General features: G+C 28.6%; 1 protein-coding gene across 1 annotated transcript in view; it reads right to left on the bottom strand.

The window, feature by feature from the left end:
- Window positions 1–26,845, bottom strand: part of LOC136086518 (properdin-like) — a 92,249-nt gene that overhangs the window by 37,874 nt on the left and 27,530 nt on the right. The window contains exons 5-6 of the mRNA XM_065808790.1: window positions 8,312–8,482; window positions 5,040–5,213 (exon numbers count right to left, since the gene is read on the bottom strand). Of these exons, the coding sequence (XP_065664862.1) occupies window positions 5,040–5,213; window positions 8,312–8,482 (345 nt within the window). The remainder of the gene's footprint in view (window positions 1–5,039; window positions 5,214–8,311; window positions 8,483–26,845) is intronic.

Genomic DNA, 26,845 nt, shown 5'->3' with positions numbered 1-26,845 from the left:
ATTATTTATATCTATCAAATCTTTAAATAACAACAAACAACTAACAAGTAGTAATAAATGTTGAGTAATACGTACTATTAAAAGCTGAGCTAACTCTAAGTTGATCTTTATATTATTAAATATATTATTTTGCATGTAAATCTTGGTATTACTAAAAAAGAGAAGTATCCCAAAAATAGCTGCGAATTAAGCTTTCGAACAAGAGTACCCTAAAACTCAGGAAAACTGCCCCGTTTGAGGGGGCATACGCATTTGAAAAAATACTTTTGTAATTTCTTAGCCCAAATAGAAACTCATTGACAAATTTCAAGTTTCATAAAAAAACTATGTGCACTTTAGAAGTTATGGTCATTTAAAATTTCAAACTTTCTAATTTTTTTGGAAAGGGGAAGGGGATCAAATGTTTTTTGGTCATAACTCTTGAACTGTAATTTTATATTTTTTTTAAATTTGAGTTCTATGAACAAAATTAGATTACCTATGAGATAGTACAAAAAAAAAGTTTAATTTTTTTATTTGCCCCATTTGGGGTCGGTGCCTCAAAAAAGTTGTGTATTCCATGTTCCTAGATTTTATTTTTGATTTTTTTTTTGACAGAAAATCATTATTTGATGTTAGTATTAGTATGCAATAATTTAAGGTTTGCACTATTTCAGGAAGTTTCTTTACTTGAACATGAAATTTTGTAGGTCCCCCCACTTTAAATGGTTTTTCAGAAAATGTGCCACCTGCAGGATTTTAGTTTTCACAGTTCTGTGAAGCTTAAAGGTTTGTTATAAAGAATCTATATAAATATTTGGGGTGTTCCAAAATCAAACCTAAAAGGCCGATTTCTGACCTGTGGCTACCACCCTAATTACCAGTGAGTTACCTCAGGACGTGATCTTTTTATTTTTTATTATTAGATATCTTATTGCACTTTTGGTATAGAGGCTTTATGAAACGGCATCCTTGCCGTATTTTACTTAGAAAACCAAAAGCTACTTTTGCAGCAAAAGGGATGGGCTTTAATAAAGTTGCTGTTGATTTGTTTTTTGACCTTCTGGAAAACGTTGTTGCCAGGAAAAAAGTAATATTTAACAATATTTGCAACTGTGGTGAAACAGTAGCATTGCCACAGTGTCAAAATTCCAATTCCAAAATTATATCCACCAAAGCGAAAAGACAAGCAGTAGCAATCACCTCTGTAGAGCGAGGACAGCTTGAAACTGCTATTATTTGCTGTTTGGTAAAAGGAAACTATGTGCCGCAGATGCCGAAGTTTCCACGGCAATAAATAAAGAAAAAATAAATGGTTGGGGCACCTCCTGGTGCTAGGGCTTAGTGTCATCAAAGTTGCTAAATACAGTCAGAGCTCTTTCTAAACTGTTTAGAAAATTTATTACTCAATAGGATTAACAATAAACAATAAAGTGCTTTTGATCTTGGATGGTAATACGTCACTCACAAAAAACCTAGAACTCATTGACATGGCTAGGGAAAATTATGTGATAATACGGTAGCTTACTCCATAATGAAACCTTAGATTGCAGCCCCTGAAATTACTATTTATGACGCTACTTAGCGTGCATTATGATCATGCGAAAAGAAAACGGCTTCGTAAGCTTCTTGGGCGAGTGGTAACACAATTTCAGATGGCAACCCTATTCGGATCAGCGTATTTGGATGCCGTGAGTATGAGAAATGTCAAAAGTGGTTTTAAAAACGATAGAGTGTGGCCTGCAGACAGGATTATTTTTACAGATACTAATTTTTTATCAGCTGAAGCAAGAGAGCTACCTATGCAAACAGTCCAAACACAGCTGCGTCAACCTACACTAATGCATCCCGTACCATTACCCAGCACTTCCACTTTGTTGCTTAGCACTTTCGCATTAACAATAACTAGCGCTTCAACATCTATGCATTATGTAACACTTTATTTTCTGCATTACCAAGCACGTCAATTTCTGTATTACCAAGCACTTCAACTTTGGCATAACAAAGCACCTCAACTTTGGCTTTAGTAAGCACCTCAACTTTACTATTACCAAGAACCTCATCCTTGGCGATATTTGGCACCTAAACACTACCAATACTTAGCACTTCAACTTCACCAAGACTTCAACTTCTACGTTACCCAACACGTCTAATTTAGTTTTATCTTGCCTTTTTACTATTTCTCGTAGGCTTTTCATTCCTTTTCCAAAAGCAGGAATTTAAAAAAAGAATTTCTTTGCAAAGAAAAAAGGCAGCAGTATTAACGTCTTCCCCATATAAAGACTCATTATGTGTGGCTAAGGAGAAAAAAGTACCACCGAAAATAGAAAAAAATTACAAAAATAGAAAATGAAGAGGATGACACAAGGCATCGGTACTATAGTTACAGATAGTCGGAGAAACAGGAAAGCTGGGTTGCTTGTACAGCTTGTGATAATAGACACCTTACTTGTGTTCCGGCATAGAGGAAAAGGTAAAAAAGCCAGAATTTGTTTGCAAGTTGTGTGCTCAAGTGGATCTATCATCATTTTCTGTTTGACCATTACTTTAGAGTTTTTAAATGTTGCTCATTTTGAAAACTTGTTTTTGTTCTATTTTGCCCCATGCGTTATTCCGCTTTTTTCCAGGTTTTGGGCAAAATGGGATTTTATTGTTAAGTTTTGATTTTATTAATATAAAAATATTACAACTTTAAGTTCTATTCTAGATAATAAAGTTTGCACCTTATAATGGAAACTTTTGTTTCTATATTAAATGTTTACTTAAGAATTTGTGTTTATAATTTTGTTTGTGATTTAGTCTTAAGTATCCCATTTAGCCCCAGTCTCCTCTACATATTATAATTACATAACAATTTCTATAATTACATAATTTAATAAATACACGCAAATTTTTTTTAGAATATAAAGAATCACAAGTAAAAAAATCATAATCTATACGTTATATAGAAGTTCATTCTTTCCAGAGATAAATTTTTTTCATTAAAAAAAATTTAAAATTAAAAAAATAGAAAAATAGTAAAACAGGAACCGCAATAAAAAAAGTCATATTTTAAAACATATTCGATATTTTTTTACATACAGATAAATTTTGAAAGATGTTGTTGTGGCGGAATAGTGTCGCAAAACTTTTATTGTCGCAAGTTTTTATTGTCGAAAACTTTTTTGTCAAAAATGTAAAAAAGGAATAGTATCGCAAAATGTAGCATTATTGATCGTCAAATAACAGAATGAGGAATAATGTCGCAAAAGTTTTAATGAACAATGTTAACAATATAAAAATGAAATAATGTTCTAAAGAAGTTTAATAAATAGTAACAAGAATAAAAAACAATAATAACTATAAATTTGTGTTTAGATAACATGTCTGATGTTATACTGAAATGATGTTAGCCTGCTGTTGGGGACATTAGTTCATGCACCAACTGTCTTATAGCCTACTGCTTCTAAGGTGTGCCGCTATATTGTAAAAGGGTGTGGGGTTTCGTAGGAATCTTCTCTTTCATTATTCTTCGTTTTTCTGTGAAAGCCGCGTGCTATAAAGATAAGCAAAACAAGGAAGCATACGCTGAAATTAACTATTTGCAACACTATTCCTTTTTTGTTGTTGCGGCATTAGACCTTTTTAATATATTCGACACATTTCTGAAGAAAATTTTAACAAAAGAAACACAAACAACAAAGCAGAGAATATACTTTTTAAAATTGCGCAATACTAAAAAGAAAATAGTTTTAATAAAAAGTTAAGGTGGAATGCAAAAAAACAGCTAGAAATTTGAAGTCATACTTCAAATCTGAAATTTGTCTTGAGCAAATGCAAAGAGCAAACTTAAACTCAAGCCATACTTGAAAATTGGCCATTTTCAAGTTACGCTTGAAACGCAACTTTGAAAAAGCAAAAATATTTTCCGAATGCAAGAAGCTAACTTAAAATTTCAAGTTATATTTTAAATCTGAAGTCTGACTAAAGTGTAATGCAAGAAACAAACTTGAAGTAAATTCGTTTTTGAAAAATCAGATTTGAAGATGTTTTTTGAAGTTCGATACCAGTCTTGAAAGCAAACTGGAAATAAAAAAAATTAATCGCCAAAAAGATTTTGTAAATGTCTGGCAAAAAGTTATTTCGAACTTTTGTCAGTTTACTCATTTCATGAGTGAATACTGATAAATTGTTATATTTATAAGATAAAAATATGCTTCACCAGTATAACAGCTGTCAATTGTATTTTGGTTTTACGCTACTGGTTCATTTCAGGTAAGAAAGTATCTATATTTTTATCATAGGTAAGTTATCATAACTATAATGGTTCCAAATTGAGTATTTATGCAATATATATATATATATTTATAAATATATATATAGTTATATATATATATATATATATATATATATATATATATATATATATATATATATATATATATATGTATATATATTTATATATATATATACATTTATATATATATGTATATATATATATATATATACATATATATATATATATATATATACATATATGTGTATATATATATTTATAAATATACATCTATGTGTGTATATATATATATATATATATATATATACATATATATTCGTATATATACATATATATATATATATATATATATATAAATATATATATATATATTTATATATATATATAAATGTATATATATATATATCTATATATATATCCATATATATATATATATATATTTATATATATATACATATATATATATATATATATATATATACACATATATATATATGTATATATATATATATATATATATATATATATTTATATATGTCAATATTTTTATATATATATATATATATATATATATATATATATATATATATATATATATATATATATATATATATATATACATATATAATATTTATTTACAAAGCAAAGTTTTATTGCAAAAACAAGTCTCAATATCTAAAATGATAAAAACCCAGTTTAAGTTTTTTTTTTTAAACTATTCTAAGATATTTATTTTTATTGATTTTTGTTGATAAATTGTCTATTTCAGTTTTGGAACACAAACCTTTACAATAAACTTTCTCATTGCAATTCCTTACATCAGTTTGCACTGCTCCATTACAATTGCCATTAAAAGTAGCACCAACACATTGACGATCTCTTTTCTGAAAAGGTGAATTGATGCTTAACTGACAACTTGCTGAACATGATCCCCATTCTCCCCATGCACTAATAAAACCTAAAAAGTAACTAAAACTGTAAGAAAATGCATGCAGTAACGAACTAACTACTAAAAGGTTATATTTAAAAAAGTTTTGTAAGTTTTGAAAACCACTTATTACTTATACCTCTAAATCATCGTAAAGTTTAAATACCTTTCAAAATTAAATATTTGTTTTAACATTAAAAAAAACAAAACATTTTCTTTAAACTTGATCCTACAGCTACACCTGAGTGAACCTATTTTTATCTATCATTTTTTCCAATGCCGTTGCAAGTAGGTGTTTGGCCCCCCCAAATCTGACCAATAGGAACCCAAATTTTTATTTATTTCTAAAAAATTTGATAAAATTTACAGATAACCCGAAAACAGCTGGGTACCTGACATATGTTAACGTCGCCATTTATAAAAATAAAAACAATCAATCTAAGGCTTATAATCAATTAGATATATTTTATAATTGTTAAATAGATATAAAGTTTACAAGTGAAGAGTTACCTGTTTATAGTTACAAACAAATATAGCTACATGTATTTATGTATAATGAAGCAAGATTGTTTATATTAACCTATGAAAAGTTTTACTGATGCAACTGACATTTCAATTAGTTGCGAAAAGAAATCTGTTTTATACTGGTGTTTAAGTTGCCAAGTGTGATTAACACACTCATATGAATAAATTGATTTTTTTTTTTGAACACACACTCGGAAAAAACTTTTTCAATGTCCAATACTTCTGCAATTTCTGATGCCTTAATACGTGCGTCGGAAAATCCATTTTAGTGATCCTAAAAAAGAAATGCATTTGTTGCCTTTATTTCACTAGCTAATAGATCAAGAAAGGTTACAGAAGACTGAAGAAGCTTACTTAATTTGTTGATTTGAAATAAATTGTCATATCAAATAATGATTGATAATTAGAAAGGCCACGTTCTAATATATTCCGTCAGCGATCGTACTTCAGTGGCTGTTGCGCCATCTCTCTTTTCAAAGGTATGTTCTTCCAATCTTTCAAGTGCCTCTAAGATTTCTTTTAAATAATAGCAAAGTGATTTACAGTTTATTCTACTTTCTCATTTGGTATCTGATTGCGGTTTGACAGAAATTGCCACGCACAATTTTAAAATTTCCCATCGAGGAGACAATGAAAAGAGTGCATATAGCCTTGAAAGAACAACAAAAAAGCAGTTGTACTGATGGATGACAGTGCACTATCAACAATTACAAAATTGAGTGAATGGTTTGCACAAGGAACATATAAGACATTAAAATTCATTTCCAGAAACCTTGTTTTAACACCTTTTACATTTCTTGTCATATTAGCACCATTATCATAAGATTGATCTCACAGTCTAAAATATTTAGATCCTTTTTTTTGCCTGATTAAAAAATACATCAAAAAACCCTTTTCCTGTGGTATCATTCACTGTAAGATATTCAAAGAAATTTTTGGAAATATCAATACCTACTCCAGGAGTACATGTTACTGATCGCAGAATAATGCTTATTTGTTCTGTGTGCTAAACGTCTGGCGTACAATCTAAAATAATAGAATAGTATTTTGCCTTTTTTACCCTAGAAAAGTTTTTGGATTCAATCTCGTTGGCTAAAAGTCTAATCAACTCCTTCTGTGTGTCATGCTCAAATAGTGCTCAAATAAGTTTATAGAGAACGGTATCGTACTTAGTCAGTAATTCCAACACCCCAAAAAAAGTTTCCATTACTTTTTGAACCAATGGCTGTGTCTGAACCACAAAATGCAAAGATTTCTTGCAGAAAGAAATAAGGTAATGTCAAGTATCGTTTCTAACACAGCCCTCCAAAATAACCGCTCTTTATGAAGAAATTTTTGTTGTTGCTCGTCTATGGTAGCTTGATTTGCAATGCTTGCATTACCAAAATTAAAAAAAAAAAATATATATTAATTAGGACAATCAGAATTATTTGTAGTTTCTTTTGGTATCAAAACACATCCAGACTGAACTTCTGGTTTCAAAAAATGTGTGAGTATGGGGTAACTTGTGACTTTCTCCCTGGCAGCAGATTTTCTCTTCTCTTAATGGCACCACTTTTCACTTTTTTCATTCCAATAATTATATTGTGAAAAACTAACAAAAGATAAATATAAATTTTTGCAAACCATTTTTCAATGATTGTTTTTTATGATATTAAAAACTAACAAAGCATAATAATAATAATAATAAAAAAATTAATTTAAAAATGCAAATTTAAAGTCCATATAATTATGGACTTATAATCATTTGGACTTTATGTATAGTGTTACTGTTTTCCAATCCTTTACATTTTTTTCTTTAAAAACAGGGTTTATGATTTAATTAAAACAAATAGTCTACTTTTTACTTCATAGTTTTAAAGCAAAAGTCATAACATATAGCATAATAATAAAATAAGTTATTACCAAAATAAATTGTGAATTGCCAAAAATAAAAAAACGATTTATAATATATAAATAAATAAACATAGAAATATGTAATCTAAATACAAACAATAATATATTTGCATATAATCGTCAAATAAACGAATTAAAGAAATATATTTCTTCACACAATTGGCCACTTTTTAATGGTTTCCCTTAAACGTTTGACAGATTTTTATAAACCTTGCGAATTATAATAAAATTCGGACCTCAGGAGTAATAAACAATTTTTTTTTTTTTTGCATTAAAAATACTATTGCTTTTTTAAGATTTTTTATTAATAGTAACAGTACCAATGTATATTTAAGTATTTTTAATATAAAAAGTACAAAATAAAAAGATTTTAACTTTCAAAAAGATTCCCTAAAAACGCTGGGCCATCTCCATGATGGGGGGTGTGGGGGAGTCTAGCCACGGCTCTGATTTTTCATTTTTATAAAAACTTTAAATAAATAACAATTATGTATTACGTTATATTAAATCTATTTCACTTTTAAAATTACAAAAGAAGTTTCATGAGATGAACTTGAAGATGTTTAGGGACCTGAATATACCTATCTTCAACTACTTCTTTTTAAGTTTATTCAAAAATTAAAAATATGTAAAAATTACTTATAACATGTTAGTAAGTGAACACAAAGCACCTTAATATCGTTTTTATAATTATAAAAAAAAGTCACCTGGACAAGATACTCCAGTATTGCAGATTTTAGTTTGAACGCTTGGTCCAGCACAACCACCATTCAATGCATAACCAAAACATTGTCGAGTCTGAATTTGAAATGGAGAAACAGAATTCGACTGACAACTTTCTGAGCAAGCTCCCCATGCACTCCATTCACCATAATAACCTATTGTTAAAAAAGTTATTTGCAATAGCTATAAATAAATTTATTTTTACCTATGTTTATATATTTTTTATTTCTGCAAAAAAGCATTGATAATTCAAACATATTCTGATTCTGTTTTGGAAAACAGTTAAAAATGATATAAAAAGAAACGCTGACATAAAACATATCTCACCTGAACAAGGAACTTTTTGATTTCAAGGTTGTTAATCATTTAAAGTAACAATATTGCAGCCTTCATATTTTAAATTCCTTATTTTACATATGAAATCCAAACTATGTAGGCTGTGATAATTTCAGCTTAAATGATCAACAAGATCATGTAATTTTTTGTGATGCATTGGAAACTCGGAATTAGCTAATTAAGGTAATACCTCTCTAGTTTCCTTTTTTTTGTTGTTGTTGTTGTTGTTGTTGTTGTTGTTTTTGTTGTTGTTGTTGTTGTTGTTGTTGTTGTTGTTTAAAGTTTTAGCGATAGATAAGTTTGTTTCAACACCAAAATCAATACCATATTTGGATATCATTTCAGTTACCGAATAATGCGCCTTAAAGTTGCAATTTAATAAGAAACCAACTGAGGGAGTTAAATTAAGACAAGAAGTTGTATGAATTTTAAAAACGTCCAAAGTAGTTAAAACTAATCTTAACAATAACCAAAAAGGATCTTAACATTTTTAACATAAAAGGATCTTAATCTTAACAAAAACCAAAAAGGAGAGCTCTTTAAAAAATTAGGAATGATGAGAATATTCAGATATATCCTTTTGACAAAGGATCTGGGTTACTCCAAATCGATTAAAATAGCACTCTTAAAAATAATTAAAAAACACTTAAGAAATACAAAAAAGTTAAATTACAATCCAACTATTTTTTACAAGTTCAAATCACTCTCAGGAAGTTAAATAAACTAGGAAGTTTTGCCAAAAACGAATTTAAAAATATCTACCCGAGTGACGCCCTGTTGCCACGTTTATATGGAGTAATTAAAACCGATAAGCCTGAAAATGGTTATTAAAGGAGGTTAAGAAAAAGCACCATTGGTATACCTACATATAGCGTCTCTAAATATTTAGTCAATATGGCACAACCCACTCTAACCTTAAATAAACGCGTTCAAAAAATTCTACGTTTATACACAAAAATAAACTACGTTTATGCACAATAAATTACATTTATAATGAGTTATTGCTTCTTATTGATGTATTTGCAGAAAACGGCTATGAAAGGAAAAGTCAGGAAAATTGGTTGTGTCTACAAAAAAAAGTGTCAATAAGAAAAAAGAGTTCTCGAAAAATTGACATTTTCTGATGACTCTAAAAAGTTTGAGCCTTTACCCTTGGTCCATTAAAACATTCCTAAGTTACGAAGAATTTTTAAAAAGTCAGGATAAATACCATCGTTTAAATCTCCAAGTATATTCCCAAGTCTACTTAGTTAAAATATTGATCTACACTATCCGTTAGTTCCTATCCTGGTATATACAAGTTACAGTGCTCTTGTGGTAAACGTTATGCAGGTGAAACTGGACTGAAGATATCATTTCGGATAGACAAGAATAAAATAAATGCACAACAAAGTAAGTATATATATATATATATATATATATATACATACATGTATATATATCTATATATATATATCTCTCTCTATATATATATATATATATGTACATGTATATGTATATATATATATGTATGTATATATAAACATGCATTTATGTATATATATATATGTATGTATAAATATACATATGTATATATATATATATATATATATATATATATATATATATATATATATATATATGTATATATATATATATAATGTATGTAATATATATAATATATATATATATATATATAATATATGTATATATATATATATATAATGTAATGTAAATGTATATATATATATATATATATATATATATATATATATATATATGTGTACATATATATATATATATATATATATATATATATATATATATATATATATATATAAATATATACATATAAATACATATATATATATATATTTATATATGTATATATATATATATATACATATAAGTATATATATATATATTTATATATGTATATATGCATATATATATGTATATATATATATACATATATATATATATATATATATATATATATGTATATATATACATATATATATATATATATATATATATATATATATATATATATATATTTATATATATATATATATATATACATATATATACATATATAAATATATGTAAATTATGTTAGTGTTTTTTACAAATAGGGTGCTCAATGTTCTTAAAAAACAGAGCAGTAATAAGTTAGTAAAATATACTTATCTAACTTTTATCTTCTACTTAACATATAAAAATATATATACAGCTTGTTGCGCTCTGTTAATTAGAATAAACCATTAGATATCCATGCCTATGATATAGCTACCGCAGGATTTTTTAATGAGAATAACATACCAGTTTCTTTCTCTTGGCAATTGTTTTATCGATCCGAGCTAATACATTTCTTTGTGAAAATGAGCCATGTGCTGTTATATAATTAGTTCGCATTAGTTCCATTTATTAACTGAGAAGCATTTCAAGCTTTTAACTGATCAACAATTGCTTATGTTTAATAAGAGTCATACGAGTAAATTCAAGAATGAAAAATTATATCAACGGCATCTTAAGTTTTCTTGTTACAGCTTTGACGTTGTTTACCAAAAAGAAACAGAATATATATAAGAATAATATATTAGAAAAAAAATAGAATAAAAATACCGATAAGAATACCGATAAAAAACTATTGCATCTAAAACTTTTAGTTGTATGTACTCTTCAGCAATAAGCTTGTCTACTCTATTGTCTTTACACAATTCGATATGCCACCCTAATGTAACTAGAATGTTTGTTTCTCACAAAGAAACGTTCTCAAAAAATGTTGTGAAAACTGTTCTAAGCAATTGTTGAATCTACTGCACACTTGTTACAAGAACCAGACGAGACATCACACCTGTTTCAAACTTAAAACTCTACTAAAGTTAACATGGAAACACCGAATCTAAGCTCATCGAAACAATCAACTGTTCACCTGTTACAAGAACCCGATATAAGTGCACACCAGTTACAATAACCAGATGCGGCTGGATATTCCTTCGACATCCAGTGAGTCTCGAATAGAGAGTCACTGGATGTCGTAGGAGTCTTTTGAAATTTTTATGCAGAGTTAAAACTACGTAATATACTTTAATTAGGCAGTTTATGTAGGTTAAATTTTTGGCTTATTTTTATTTGGAATAATCAAATATAAACAGAACGTTTCGTGCAATGGTTGCTTACCTCCTGTATGTAACGATGGAATTTCCCACTAACATAATTTATATATATATATATATATATATATATATATATATATATATATATATATATATATATATATATATATATATATATATATATATATATATATAAATATATATATATTTATATATATATATATATATAAATACTTTTATATATATATATATATATATATATATATATATATATATATAAATGTATATATATATATAAATATATATATGTATATATATATATATAAATATATATATATATATATATATATATATATATATATATATATATATATATATATATATATATATAAACATAAATACATGATCATTTGACTTGTTTATTGCTGAACTCGCATTCAAATTAAGGTATAATTTTTCTAACATATATGGCCATACCACCTCCACGATTTATCCTATTTCTAGGAGTTGATATGTTGACGCAGTTGACATGTCTACATTTGTTAAAGATGTAGAAGTGAAAATGTTTTTCAGAATAAAGTACTGCGTGGGTGATCCAATGATGCAAGTTTAGCATGGGACTAAGGCCACCTTTTCATAAAGATATTGGATTATAATAAAGACATTTAAGTTCAGATAAGGAATAGGAAAACAATAGAGTTAGAGGAATGTTAGCATTTTTATTTGGAGTTTCATTCTTTTTGTTCAATCCATGAAATTGAGACGGACTGAACAGACCAGAAACGCATTTTTTCCGTCTCTAATGCCCCAATTCAGTTCCCTTCCTTGGAAACCTTTAAATGAATTTGGAAAAGCATCATTTTCCATTCTACATTTAGTTTAATAGAGCAATCCTTTCATTATAGGATTGTTCTGGTTTGACATGTGCACCAAACATCAGCACTGCAAGTATTATTTTGAAAACTGATGCTTCCATTCTCATTTTTTTCAAAATTAAGTTTCTTTTTTTGAATTTGGTTTTCTGCTTCTAAAAACCCAAATATTGTAGTAAGAGAGGTGACCAGTGATGATAAGTTTTCACACCAGACATGCAATGCTCTGCTTAGGTCACTGTGATTTCCTTAACTAATTTTAGACCAATTTTCTTCTTAAAGAAAATTCTTTTTGCAGCGAATATTTTTGCTAAGAGGGCTACCACCCTAAAAACCAGTGGATTACCTCATGATGTGAACTTTTTATTTTATATTATTAAATATCTTATTACCCATTTGGTACAGAGGCTTTATGAAACGGCATCCTTGCCTTATTTTACTTAGAAAACCTAAAGCTACTGTTCAGAAAGTTTATTACTCATTAGAATTGAAAAAAAAGCAATAAAGTGCTTTTGATCTTGGATGGTCATATGTCACTCACAAAAAACCTAGAACTCATTGACATGGCTAGGGAAAATTGTGTGATAATACGGTAGCTTCCTCTACATTGTAACCATAGATTGCAGTCCCTAAAATTAGCCTTTATGAGGCCATTTAGCGTGCATTATGATCATTGCATGAGAAAATGTCTTCGTGAACTTCCTTGGCGAGTGGTAACACAATTTCAGAAGACAACTCTATTCGGATCAGCGTATTTGGATGACGTGAACGTGAGAAATATCATAAGTGGCTTTAAACGTGATGGAGTATGGCCAGTGGACAGATTTATTTTTACAGATACTAATTTTTTATCAGCTGAAGCAAGAGAGCTACATATGCATACAGTCCAAGCATAGCTGCCTCAACCTACACTTATGCACCCCGTACCTCTACATTACTTTCTCTACAGCACTTCCACTTTGCTGCTTAGCATTTTCGCATTACCTACACCTAGGACTTCAACATCACTGCATTATTTAACGCTTTAATTTCTGCATTATCAAGCACGTCAATTTCTGCATTACCAAGCACGTCAACTTCGTCATAACGAATCATCTTAACTTTAGCCTTAGCAAGCACCTCAACTTTACCATTACCAAACACCTCTTTTTTGGCATTACTTTACGTCAAAGCCTGCTATTCTCAGGCCATTAATTCTCGTATCTCATCTCAAAAATGAGGCTTTCGTGAGTTTTGAAGAATCTTTATTCGTATTGAAAATAAGGGCAAATCTTTAATTCCACCTCTCTTTTATGGTTCAAACTTTGTTACCTCACCTAAAGAAAAAGCTGAATTGTTTGCTAAAAACTTTTCATTAATATCATCACTTGATTCCACTACTTGCGTTCTACCTGATAATGCCAACAAAATGGTTGATCCATTGCTTGACATTCGTATCACTCCAGCTTCTGTATCTAAAGTGATTTCCTGTGTAGATTCGTATGCAGCTTGTGGCCCGGACAACATACCTGTTATTGTCTTTCAGAAGTGTTTTCCGGACCTATCGTCTATACTCTTAAAACTGTTCAACAAGTGCTTATCAGAGTCTTGTTTTCCAGCCTCCTGGAAAGCGGCATCTGTAATCCCTATCTTCAAAAATTCTGGAGAGCGATCTGATTCGTCTAACTAACGTCCTATTAGTCTTCAGCCTATCATAAGCAAGGTTTTTAAATCTTTATTTAACAAACACTAAATTTCTTATCTTGAATCTAATAACTTACTTTCTAATCATCAATATGGATTTCGATCTTCTCGTTTTACAGTTGATTTGCGAACAGTAATAACTGATAGGTTTTATCATGCATTAGATAAAGGTAAAGAGGTTAGGGCCATCGCTCTTGATATTTCAAAAGCTTTTGATAAAGATTGGCATGCTGGTCTTCTTCATAAGCTTTCTTCTTATAGTGTATCTTGCAACACCTTTAAGGTTATTGAATCTTTTCTTTCCAATTGTAGTATAAAGTTGCCCTCAACGGACAGCACTCTTCTTCTTATTCTGTATCCTCAGGGGTTCCTCAAGGTTCTATTCTTGGCCCTATACTCTTTTTAATTTACATTAACAATCTTTCTGATATTGTCACATCTAAGGTGGCATTGTTTGCTGATGACGCCTCCATTTACTCTTGTCGAGATAAGAAACCAACACTCTCTGATTGCTTAGAGGGAGCATTTGAGCTTGAATAGGATCTCACTACTGCTACAGCTTAGGGCTCACAGTAGCTGGTGAACTTCAATACAGATAAAACTCAATTTTTTTGAGCAAATCATTCTCGCAATAATTTAGATTTCTCTATATTTATGAACGGTGATGTACTCGATGAGTCATCTACTCTTCATCTTCAAGGAATAACTCTTACTTCCAATCTATCTTGGAAACCATATATCAAATCAGTTGCAAAATTAGCATCTGCTAAGATTGCATCTCTTTATCGAGCTCGACACTTTCTTACTTGTGATTCTATTCTTTATCTCTATAAATCTCAAATCCAGCCTGGTTTGGAATACTGTTGCCATATCTGAGGCGGATCTTCTAATGATGCTCTTTCTCTTTTAGACAAAGTGCAAAAACGCATTGTAAAAATAGGTGGACCTGCTCTTGCAGCCAACCTCCAACCATTATCACATTATCGTAATATTGCTTCCCTTTCTCTTTTCTACAAGTACTTAAATGAGCACTGCTCTAAGGAGCTAGTGTCTCTTGTGCCATCTACTAAAATTCATTCTCATGTTACTTGTCATTCAATAAAGTCTCATCCTTTTTCTGTGAATATTCCTAAATGCTCCAAAAACTCTTATTTGCCGAGTTTTTTTCCTCGAACATCAGTTCTTTGGAATTCGCTTACTTCATCTTGCTTTCCTGATTCATATAATTTGCAATCCTTTAAGTTGTCTGTCAACTGTTATCTTGCTCGACAATCTTCATCTTTTCTCTTCCAGTAACTTCCAAGTTTAATAAGTGGTTGCTTGCAGCTTTGTTGGAAGCAATGATGTAAAAAAAAAAAAAAAAACTCGGCAGCTCAACACCACCAAAACTTCAAGCATTTCAACTTCACCAAGATTTCAACTTCTACGTTACCCAACACGTCTAATTTAGTTTTATCTTGCCTTTTTACTATTTCTCGTAGGCTTTTCATTCCTTTTCCAAAAGCAGGAGTTTAAAAAAAGAATTTCTTTGCAAAGAAAAAAGGCAGCAGTATTAACGTCTTCCCCATATAAAGACTCATTATGTGTGGCTAAGGAGAAAAAAGTACCACCGAAAATAGAAAAAAATTACAAAAATAGAAAATGAAGAGGATGACACAAGGCATCGGTACTATAGTTACAGATAGTCGGAGAAACAGGAAAGCTGGGTTGCTTGTACAGCTTGTGATAATAGACACCTTACTTGTGTTCCGGCATAGAGGAAAAGGTAAAAAAGCCAGAATTTGTTTGCAAGTTGTGTGCTCAAGTGGATCTATCATCATTTTCTGTTTGACCATTACTTTAGAGTTTTTAAATGTTGCTCATTTTGAAAACTTGTTTTTGTTCTATTTTGCCCCATGCGTTATTCCGCTTTTTTCCAGGTTTTGGGCAAAATGGGATTTTATTGTTAAGTTTTGATTTTATTAATATAAAAATATTACAACTTTAAGTTCTATTCTAGATAATAAAGTTTGCACCTTATAATGGAAACTTTTGTTTCTATATTAAATGTTTACTTAAGAATTTGTGTTTATAATTTTGTTTGTGATTTAGTCTTAAGTATCCCATTTAGCCCCAGTCTCCTCTACATATTATAATTACATAACAATTTCTATAATTACATAATTTAATAAATACACGCAAATTTTTTTTAGAATATAAAGAATCACAAGTAAAAAAATCATAATCTATACGTTATATAGAAGTTCATTCTTTCCAGAGATAAATTTTTTTCATTAAAAAAAATTTAAAATTAAAAAAATAGAAAAATAGTAAAACAGGAACCGCAATAAAAAAAGTCATATTTTAAAACATATTCGATATTTTTTTACATACAGATAAATTTTGAAAGATGTTGTTGTGGCGGAATAGTGTCGCAAAACTTTTATTGTCGCAAGTTTTTATTGTCGAAAACTTTTTTGTCAAAAATGTAAAAAAGGAATAGTATCGCAAAATGTAGCATTATTGATCGTCAAATAACAGAATGAGGAATAATGTCGCAAAAGTTTTAATGAACAATGTTAACAATATAAAAATGAAATAATGTTCTAAAGAAGTTTAATAAATAGTAACAAGAATAAAAAACAATAATAACTATAAATTTGTGTTTAGATAACATGTCTGATGTTATACTGAAATGATGTTAGCCTGCTGTTGGGGACATTAGTTCATGCACCAACTGTCTTATAGCCTACTGCTTCTAAGGTGTGCCGCTATATTGTAAAAGGGTGTGGGGTTTCGTAGGAATCTTCTCTTTCATTATTCTTCGTTTTTCTGTGAAAGCCGCGTGCTATAAAGATAAGCAAAACAAGGAAGCATACGCTGAAATTAACTATTTGCAACACTATTCCTTTTTTGTTGTTGCGGCATTAGACCTTTTTAATATATTCGACACATTTCTGAAGAAAATTTTAACAAAAGAAACACAAACAACAAAGCAGAGAATATACTTTTTAAAATTGCGCAATACTAAAAAGAAAATAGTTTTAATAAAAAGTTAAGGTGGAATGCAAAAAAACAGCTAGAAATTTGAAGTCATACTTCAAATCTGAAATTTGTCTTGAGCAAATGCAAAGAGCAAACTTAAACTCAAGCCATACTTGAAAATTGGCCATTTTCAAGTTACGCTTGAAACGCAACTTTGAAAAAGCAAAAATATTTTCCGAATGCAAGAAGCTAACTTAAAATTTCAAGTTATATTTTAAATCTGAAGTCTGACTAAAGTGTAATGCAAGAAACAAACTTGAAGTAAATTCGTTTTTGAAAAATCAGATTTGAAGATGTTTTTTGAAGTTCGATACCAGTCTTGAAAGCAAACTGGAAATAAAAAAAGTTAATCGCCAAAAAGATTTTGTAAATGTATGGCAAAAAGTTATTTTGATTTATCGTCAGTATACTTATTTTATGAGTGAATCTTTAATACAATTTCTACAGAAATGTTTAATGTTTAACGTCATTTCATTAGTTACTTGGCTTTGAAAGAGCGCGTTCCCAAAACGGACGCGGTCGGGCAGGAGAAAGATCTGTTTGGCGAGTTAAAACTTTTTTTTTTTTTGAATTTGATTATTAGTTTAGATATATTACATAAGGAATCATATTAAGATAAATACTTATCGTTAAGATCATATTTTTATTTAAGTGAGTATTTAAAATAGTTATATATACATTTTTATTAGATAAAATAGAAAGGATTTAAACTTTTATTAGAAAAAGTAGTAAGGGTTTAAAGTAGAAAAGATTTTAGTTTTTTAAACCGTTTATAATTTGTTTGTTTTAGTTTTTCTTTTAGCAGTTTTATTTTTATTATTTTATTTTTTAAATGTGGTAATAAGTGCTTTATATTTGTTTTATGAATGTGTTTTTAAAATAATGTAAAGTGTTTTTTTATTGTTTGCGTATGTGTTTATAACTGATATATAATTGTTTTAAAAGTGTGTTTAAATATGTATATAAGGTATATTTTTAACTTTACATACATATTTAAACACATTTATTGTGTTTATATTCGGTACATATGTTTATATTATACTGTTTCCGTGTTTTCAAAGTGCTTTGACTTGGTAAGCGTCTTGAGCAAATTTTGTCAACTTTGCCAGCCATGTTATGTACTTATAACACAGCGTTACACAACATTGTTTAGTGTCTAGCTGTTTTCAAGCATTTATTTTTAATTATTCTAAAAATTCAAAAATAATGTATTTTAATAACATTTTGTTACTTATGTTCTGTTATATATGAAAGTTATTTTACCTAAGTAATGTTATATAAATATTATATTAACTTATGGTGCGTGCGTTTGTTGTTTGTTGTTGCTGTGATGTTTTTTTGTTATCTTTTGAGTTGATAGACATTTGACTTATCTTTATGTTGGTGTCTATTGTTAAAAATTGTAAATAGGTAATTTTATTTAAAATCACTGCTTTTTATCATTCACTAAAAGCCAATACAAATTATTTTGCCATATATACAATTTGTTTTATCTCAATTTGATTTTTTGTCTTCAGCGCTGTTTACTACATAACTTTGCAATAAATATTTTGGAATCATGATGTTCCAGTATAAATTATTTTGTAAAAGCTAACATGAAATAACAATATTTTACAACTACTACTCCGGTATATCACAACAGCTTTTCTCTATAACGTACATTGATTTTCATTTTTTGAATGTAATGTTTTTCTTATTTTTTAAGTTACATGGTACATTTTTTATTTTAGATTTATTAAGTGATGTATTTATGTGGTAATAGAAGAAAAAATATTGTAAAGTTTTGTAAATTTTTTAAAAATGTTTACTTATAATTTTTTTAAAGAAATAATATTTAAGTTTGCAAAAAAGGGTTTACAACGTTTTTTTAAATTTTTCTTTGTAAGCAGTATATTTATTATTAGAACTGCATTTTAATAATTTTTTTTTATTATTATTTACTAATCTAATTTTTTTTCAAACATCTCCTAGCTGATATATATTTTTTATTAAAGTCAGAAGATTTTTGTATAATTTATTTTAAATGGCAGTCTGTTATAGATAAAAATTATTTGTATGTGTGATTTAGAGTAGAAAAAAAGTTATACAGGAAAGATCGCAATTTTCAGGATTCGTTTAAGATTTATTGTTACTATTTCAATTAAATTTTCAATTGTCAATTAAAAGTGAATTTTAAATGGATGATATTAGGCTATAAGCAGATATTAGTTTAGAAAATGGAAATGTTGATAGGCAAGTTAATCGTCGCAGAAATGAAAGAGAAGAGAGAGGCTTAGGCGAGATGAAACTAATAATGAACAAAATGGTAGAAATGCAAACCGATGACCTTAATGAAAGAAATAATTTTCCTGTTGAGTTTTTAAACAGCTTAACCTCTTCAGGTATGCCACCTCATCGTTTAAAATTAAAAATTGGTTGCGTAATTATGCTACTTAGAAATTTAGATCTCCAAGCTGGGATGGTACTCAAATGAAAGTTTTTGCTCTTCAAAGTAATTCTATTGATGCAGAGGTTTTGACAGGTGTTTCTGGTGGTAAATGGGTTTTTGTTCCTCGAATTCAGTAGGCTCGATCAGATTATAATTTACCTTTTGTTCCGTAACGTCGTCAGTTTCCTTTCAGATTGGCTTATTCAATGACGATAAAATAAAAGTCAAGGTCAAACATTTGATAGAGTATATCTCAAAAACCGTGTTTTTCTCGTAGTCAATTATATGTTGCATGTTTAAGAACTAGAGCATTTAATAGTTTGTTTTTCGAAATTGATAAACATCTCATTCAAGGTATGGTAGGTGAAAAGTGTTACACAAGTAATGTTATGTTTTCTAAAGTTCTTAATCTATAGTCGTTAGATTATCGTTTTGAAAATTTACTGTATTTTGGTTGTGAGTACATTTTGTATGTATAACTTTATTTTTATTTTAATATTTTTTTCATAGTTTTTGATAAATATATCTGTCATTCAATGTTGTTATAAAATGTGTTTATGTGTGTTATATAAAACTTTATTTGTTAATAGCTGTTTATGTATGTTTAAATTATGTTGTTTTCATGTTTTCAAAGAGGTATCACTTAGCATTATGTTGAGCAAGATTGATAACCTTGCCAGCCAAGCGGTGTGCTTATAGCAGAGGTGTGACTTGGCAGCATTTAGTGTAATGTGTATGAGAGAGTATGCAACTTTGATCTTTAAATCTATGGTGTTTTAATGTCCTAAATTTGAAGTAGTTGATTAACTAAATTGAATATAAAAACAAATATACTTTTATGCATTTATATGTTTACTAAAAAGATAAATATAGTTAACTCTTAATTGGTTTTCTTATTTTGTCTTTAATATTTTAATTTGGTTTGTTATTTTCGCTGGATTTTAGGATCAAGGGTGTAAATATTCTATTATTATGTGTTATTGTTGTGATGTTTTGTGTTGATAGACTGCTTGGCTTACCTTCACTTGGTGTCTATTTTTAAAAATGATTAATTGGTAGTTTCATTATTGGAACTTACTACTTTTGTTTATTTACTAAAAAACAAGACAACATCATGCTAGAAAAGCAATTTATATCAAGTAAGTTTAATTAAGATTTATTTTCTTCAGTTGATCAAGTAAGAGCTAATATAGGTATTAGTCACATTAGTTAAGTGAATTTATATTTAAAAAGTTAAGTACACATGTTAACGCCTATACATTTAAGTGCTTTTATTGTTTAGACACAGAATTGAAGAGTGAAATAAGTCAGTGTTTTTACTATTTGATATTTATTATTAGGAACTTGTTTATTTGCACTGTAACTAGAATTTTAAATTTTTAAGTACTTAAGCTTTATTTTATTTATTTTTTTAGGAGAGTTGGAAAAAAACTAAGTATAAATTATATAATTAGTATAATTAAATAAATGAAGCATTTATATCTGTACCTCAAAAGTCCAAGGTCAGTTGTCACATTTTAGAAATTGACAAGGAGAAAGAAAATAATAAAACAATTAGTCTTTATTAGCTTCTTCTTAATGATTAAATTTATGTTATTTTTTTCGCGTTTTACTCAACTTGTCTTGAGACACATGAAATATAATTTTGACAAAAATAAAAAATAAAAAGTTAAATAAAAAAAGTGAAAAGTCATTTCTGGACAACAGACGTTTTTCCTATGAATATTGTGGGAACACCAGACCCTTTATATTGACCTAACTTTGTTTCAAGTTGTCGTAGGACAACAGTCTTTATACCTCTGTAGATACTGATAAAACTAAAAAGGTCTTATACATAACTTATTTTCACAAAAAAACTGAACAACTGACCTTTGTCTTCTGAGGAACAGATATTAAGATTTAAAGTTTATTTTAGTTTATAACTTTGGTTTAGTTTATAGTTAATTTTAGTTTACTTTTTGTCAGTCTTTTTTCTTACTTTTGACAACTTTAACGAGGAAATAAGGGGAATAGGTAAGAAAAATTATAATTACATATTTATTTATATGTAAATATGATTTTATCAATTGTTCTGAGGTATATTTTTTGTCTTTAGTGTCTGATAGAAGCATAACTGCTAGGGCTGTGTTTTCACTTTTATATACTTTTATAGAAAAATACGTACATTTTACTCATATTAAATTTATTAAAATTAATTTTTTCACAAATTTAACCCTTTTTAATTTACTGTCATTTTTTTTAAATATTTTTAGCATCCTCTTCATCCTGTGAAAATTGTAAAGTTATGCTTTTCATTTTGATTACAAAAAATCGCAAATATTTTTAATTTTTGTTATATCCTTCTATTTGTAATAATAGAGTCGTTAACATTTAAGATATTTTGTGGCTTTAGATTCGTTAGCATTTAAGCTGTACAGAAATTATTGCTCCCAACACCCAGGATCTCTCTAGGAGAGGTCCTTTGATAAGTGGTGTAATGGCGGAATGGATGAATCATCCATTGAATGGAGCGCTCATCCATACTGGGGTGTTGGGAGTTACCGAAGAAAAAACAGCAACCAAAAAATTGTAAATGTCTTCTATTAGTGAAGATATTGATAACTTTATTGTTGCTGCTTTTTCTTCAGTGATTTTTTTTTTTTAATATTGTAATTTTTTTTTAATAATTTTTTTAATAATATATGTTTTATATTTGGTTTGTTTTTGTCTTTTTAAACTAAATATTTATTTGTTTTTCACCAATTAAACTTAAATATAGCTAAACTGATTCATTACCCAATCATCATAATAAGATGCTGCATTTTATTGTTAAAAATAATTGATTGGTAGTTTAAATTATTGAACTCCCTGATGTTAAAATTTACTATAAGCCAAGACAATATGTCTAGATATTTAAATGCAATTTATTTATATCTCATTTTGATTTTTTGTCTTTAATGTTTATAGTTTGGTTCCTTGAAGCATTTGTTAATTTGCCTTTTAATTAAGATATCATTGTAATGTCTTTTAAATTAAACTAAATTTTACTAAAAGCCAACATGAAATTACGTCATAAAACAACACCGATAAGCTGCATTATGACAGCAGTTTAAGTATGACAACAGGCTAACGAAAAGCAGGTAAATTGTTTTCCAGTTTTTTTTGTTTTTTTTCATGTTAACTTATCTGTTACAATTTTTATTTTACGTTTGTCATAGGACACATTAATGCAATATAAAAGATCAAAGTTTAAATTTCTTTTTAAATTTGTTATGGATATTTTTTATTGTAATTTAACTTTTTTTTGTTTAAAACCTATTTGTACTCAAATGCTTAGTTATTTATAATAAATTTATTTAGTTGTGCGCATTTAACGTTTTAAAGACAATTTTCTTTTTTAAAAAACATGAATCAAGGGGATACCAAAAAAATAAAAACTTAAGGATAATTTAAGGATAAATAACAAGAATTTAGCTTTACTTTTTCGTCAATTTAAAGCATGATGAAGTAATATTATTTTGTGACAATAACAAAAAACGTATTGTGTTGAACTTAGTAATGTCAAGGATAATGGTTCTGCCTTACACTGATATGACCTATTTCAGTTGTAAATTGCTCAAATAATGTTAAATAATTGGTAGATTATTTTACCTCCGCGTCCTTATTATTTTAATTTTACATATAGTTTAATTCTTTAAATTTAAAGACGTCTTTCTAAAAAGGTAGTATTAGGGTTTCGCAACTTTATATTGTGGAAAACAGCCACTATAAGTTAAGTAACAGACCGACCATAACCCGTATTACGGGTTGCTTTCTGCTAGGACTAATAAATCGTTATATTTAGACGATAAAATACAGCTTACCAGTAAAATGACTGTCAATTGTAGTTGTATTTTGGTTTTATGGTGCTGGTTCATTTCAGGTAAAAGAAGATCTATATTTTCATCATAGTTATGTTATCATAACTATAAATGTACCAAATTGCGTATATATATATATATATATATATATATATATATATATATATATATATATATATATATATATATATATATATATATATATATATATCTAATCCAAAAGTCGTATACAGCTATATTTTCAGTCAAAAAAAAGTTAAGTTTACTGTTCCCTCTTTGACAAAAGACGGCATGGAGCTATCAAAATTGCTTGAAAAAGCAGAATGTCTTAACAAACAGTTTCAGTCTGTTTTTTCTGAAATTGACCACAAAAACAAGTTTACATTTCCAAACAGAACTGATCTGGTATGCAAGATTGATCAAATTGATCTTAATGAAACTGCAGTTTTTGGCGAGTTGAGTGCTTTGAAGAAATACAAAGCAACTGGCCCTGATGATATAAGTCCTTATGTTCTCAACGAGTGTGCCACTAGTTTAGCTTGACCTATTTCTCTTCTGATACTTTCATCATTTGAAGCAGGTATAATACCTAATAATTGGAAAGAAGCGAATGTGATACCAATATATAAAGAAAAAGGTAAACAAAACAACCCATCAGAATATAGAACAATATCTTTAACAGCCATAAAATGTAAAATTTTGGAAAGATTGTTGAAAAAACATATAAAGAGTCACCTGGTTCAGCACAAGTTAATCACTAAGCATCAACATGGCTTCGAAAGACAAAAATCATGTGTTACAAATTTATTAGAGACAATAGACATTACTCAGAAGCACTGAACTGTGGCCTTTGAGCAATCATAATTTATCTGGATTTTAATAAAGCCTTTGATAAAGTCTGCCATGAAGCGTTAGTTGTCAAACTAGAGGCCTTTGGTTTCAAAGGTAAACTACTGAGATGGCTAAAAAATTTCTTATCGACAGAAAACAAAGAGTTCTTATTGACAAAAACTACTCTGAGTGGATAAAAGTTCAGAGTGGTGTGCCACAAGGATCTGTTCTAAATCCTCTACTGTTTTTAAAGTACATAAATGACATGCCAGATGTTGTCAAATGTTCACTCAAGCTCTTTGCTGACAGCAAACTAATAAGTATAATAAAAGATCAATTTGACATTAAACAGCTGCAGAGAGATCTTGATGCTGTTGCTAAATGGGCAGATAATTGGAAAATGGAATTTAATGCAAGCAAATGCAAAGTATTGACGATAAGAAAATCGTCCAAATAAATAATTTATGACCACAAATTTAGCATACAAAATCAAGACAATAGCCGAACATACTTAATGTCTACCAACCAAGAGCGAGATCTTGGAATATTAGACATAAATCTCTCTCTCTCTCTCTCTCTCTCACACTCTCTCTCACTCTCTCTCTCTCTCTCTATGTATATATATATATATATATATATATACATACATATATATATATATATATATATATATATATATATATATATATATATATATATATTATATATATATATATATATATATATATATATATATATATATAGGGGAGAGTTGCCTTAATTGGAACACTTTAGGAAAAAATATTTTTTAACCAAAGATGGCTTAAATATGAAAACATTTATGAATTAAATAATATAGATATCCAACCCTACTATGCTTTTATTAATGATTCGACTCTATTGATCGCACCCTTATTGGATATAAACTTTGATTTTTCAAGGCACCATTTTGTTCCAATAAAGGCAACTGGTCTCCTTGAATGGAACACATATATTCTTTAATTAGAACAGTTCTAATATTTGAATAAGTTACAGCTATAAAACTTATGGCTCAAAGGAAAAATTAATTGATTAGCTTTTTAATAAAAGATATTTAAAAGATATAATAACAAATAAAAATTACAACAAATATTTAATCCTTTTTTCGCAATTCATAAGTCTTTTTTTCTTGCAGCTTCTGCACTTGGGATGGTAGTAGTGATATGTGGTGTGCTGTGGTGGCGATGGTGATTTTATTTGATATGCTCAATTTCATTTGGTCCATGGTGATTGAGTCAAGTTCTACTTTGCTTTCCTGTGGTTTTTGCAATAGTTTGGCAGTTATTGGATTTAGTGTGAGCTTTTTTTTTGTAGATTTTTTAATTTGTTTGGAAGCTATTTGATTTAGTGTGTGCTTTTGATTTCTTGGTGTAATTTCTAGAGCACGTCTATATGGGGAGCTTGTAAGATCAGCCGCCTGAGTTGTTCGTGATCTTCTTTTTTTGTTTTTTACTTCAAGTGATACCACTGGCAAAAGAGACAAAGTTGAAACTGAAACATGTCATTTTAATTTTTTTTCACTTGATTTATCTGTAGATAGTTTTGTCATCCCATCTATGCTTTCAGATGACTGAAGATTGTTTGAAGGACCAACATCAGTAAATGAAGAGGCTGTAAAATCAGAATCAGTGAATACATTTATGTCCAAAGGCCACAACCCACTAGCCTGAAATCCTTTCATAGCAATTCTCAATGATGCTGCCTGACTATATTCGTTACCAAATAATTCTGCAACTTGCCAAGTTGTTACTGGTTTTGATATATGTGACCGCATCCATTTTCGCATAGCTTCATCATAGTATGTACCAAGTGGTCCAAAGAACGCAACGTCTAATAGTTGCAGTTTGTGTGTAGTATGGGGAGGTAGTGATACCATACGCACTCCAGCATTTCGTGCTAGATATATCGCTGCCAAATTTTTTGAATGTGTAACATGACCATCAAGTATCAACAAAACTTTTGATTGTTTTAAAGGTTTAACAACTTTAATGAAATGATTGAGCCAATCTAAAAAACCTTCATTTGACATCCATCCTTTCTCTTGAGTACTAAATACAGTTCCTGAAGGTGCACCATTTGTTATTTCTGGCTTCATTCTTTTGCGTTTAGATATTAACATTCTTGGAACATAAAATCCTGCTGCAGATACACAAACTACAGCTGTTACTGAATTTCCTCGTTCACTACTAGTCATAATTCCAACTCGTTTTTCACCCCTTGCACTAATAATTTTTATCTGACCATCTTGTACTGTTGATAAACTAGTTTCATCCATATTATAAAGTCTGTCTGGAGTTAACTTTTCTTCCATGTATAACTTTGAAAGTAAACTAAAGAAAGATTGCACTCGCTCCTTATTAAAACCTTGTACACGTGCAATTGATGTTGA

Source organism: Hydra vulgaris, chromosome 10, assembly GCF_038396675.1.
Source record: "Hydra vulgaris chromosome 10, alternate assembly HydraT2T_AEP".
Lineage (NCBI taxonomy): Eukaryota > Metazoa > Cnidaria > Hydrozoa > Anthoathecata > Hydridae > Hydra > Hydra vulgaris.
The sequence above is the reverse complement of the archived record's forward strand: the minus strand, read 5'-3'. Positions and strand labels throughout refer to the sequence as shown.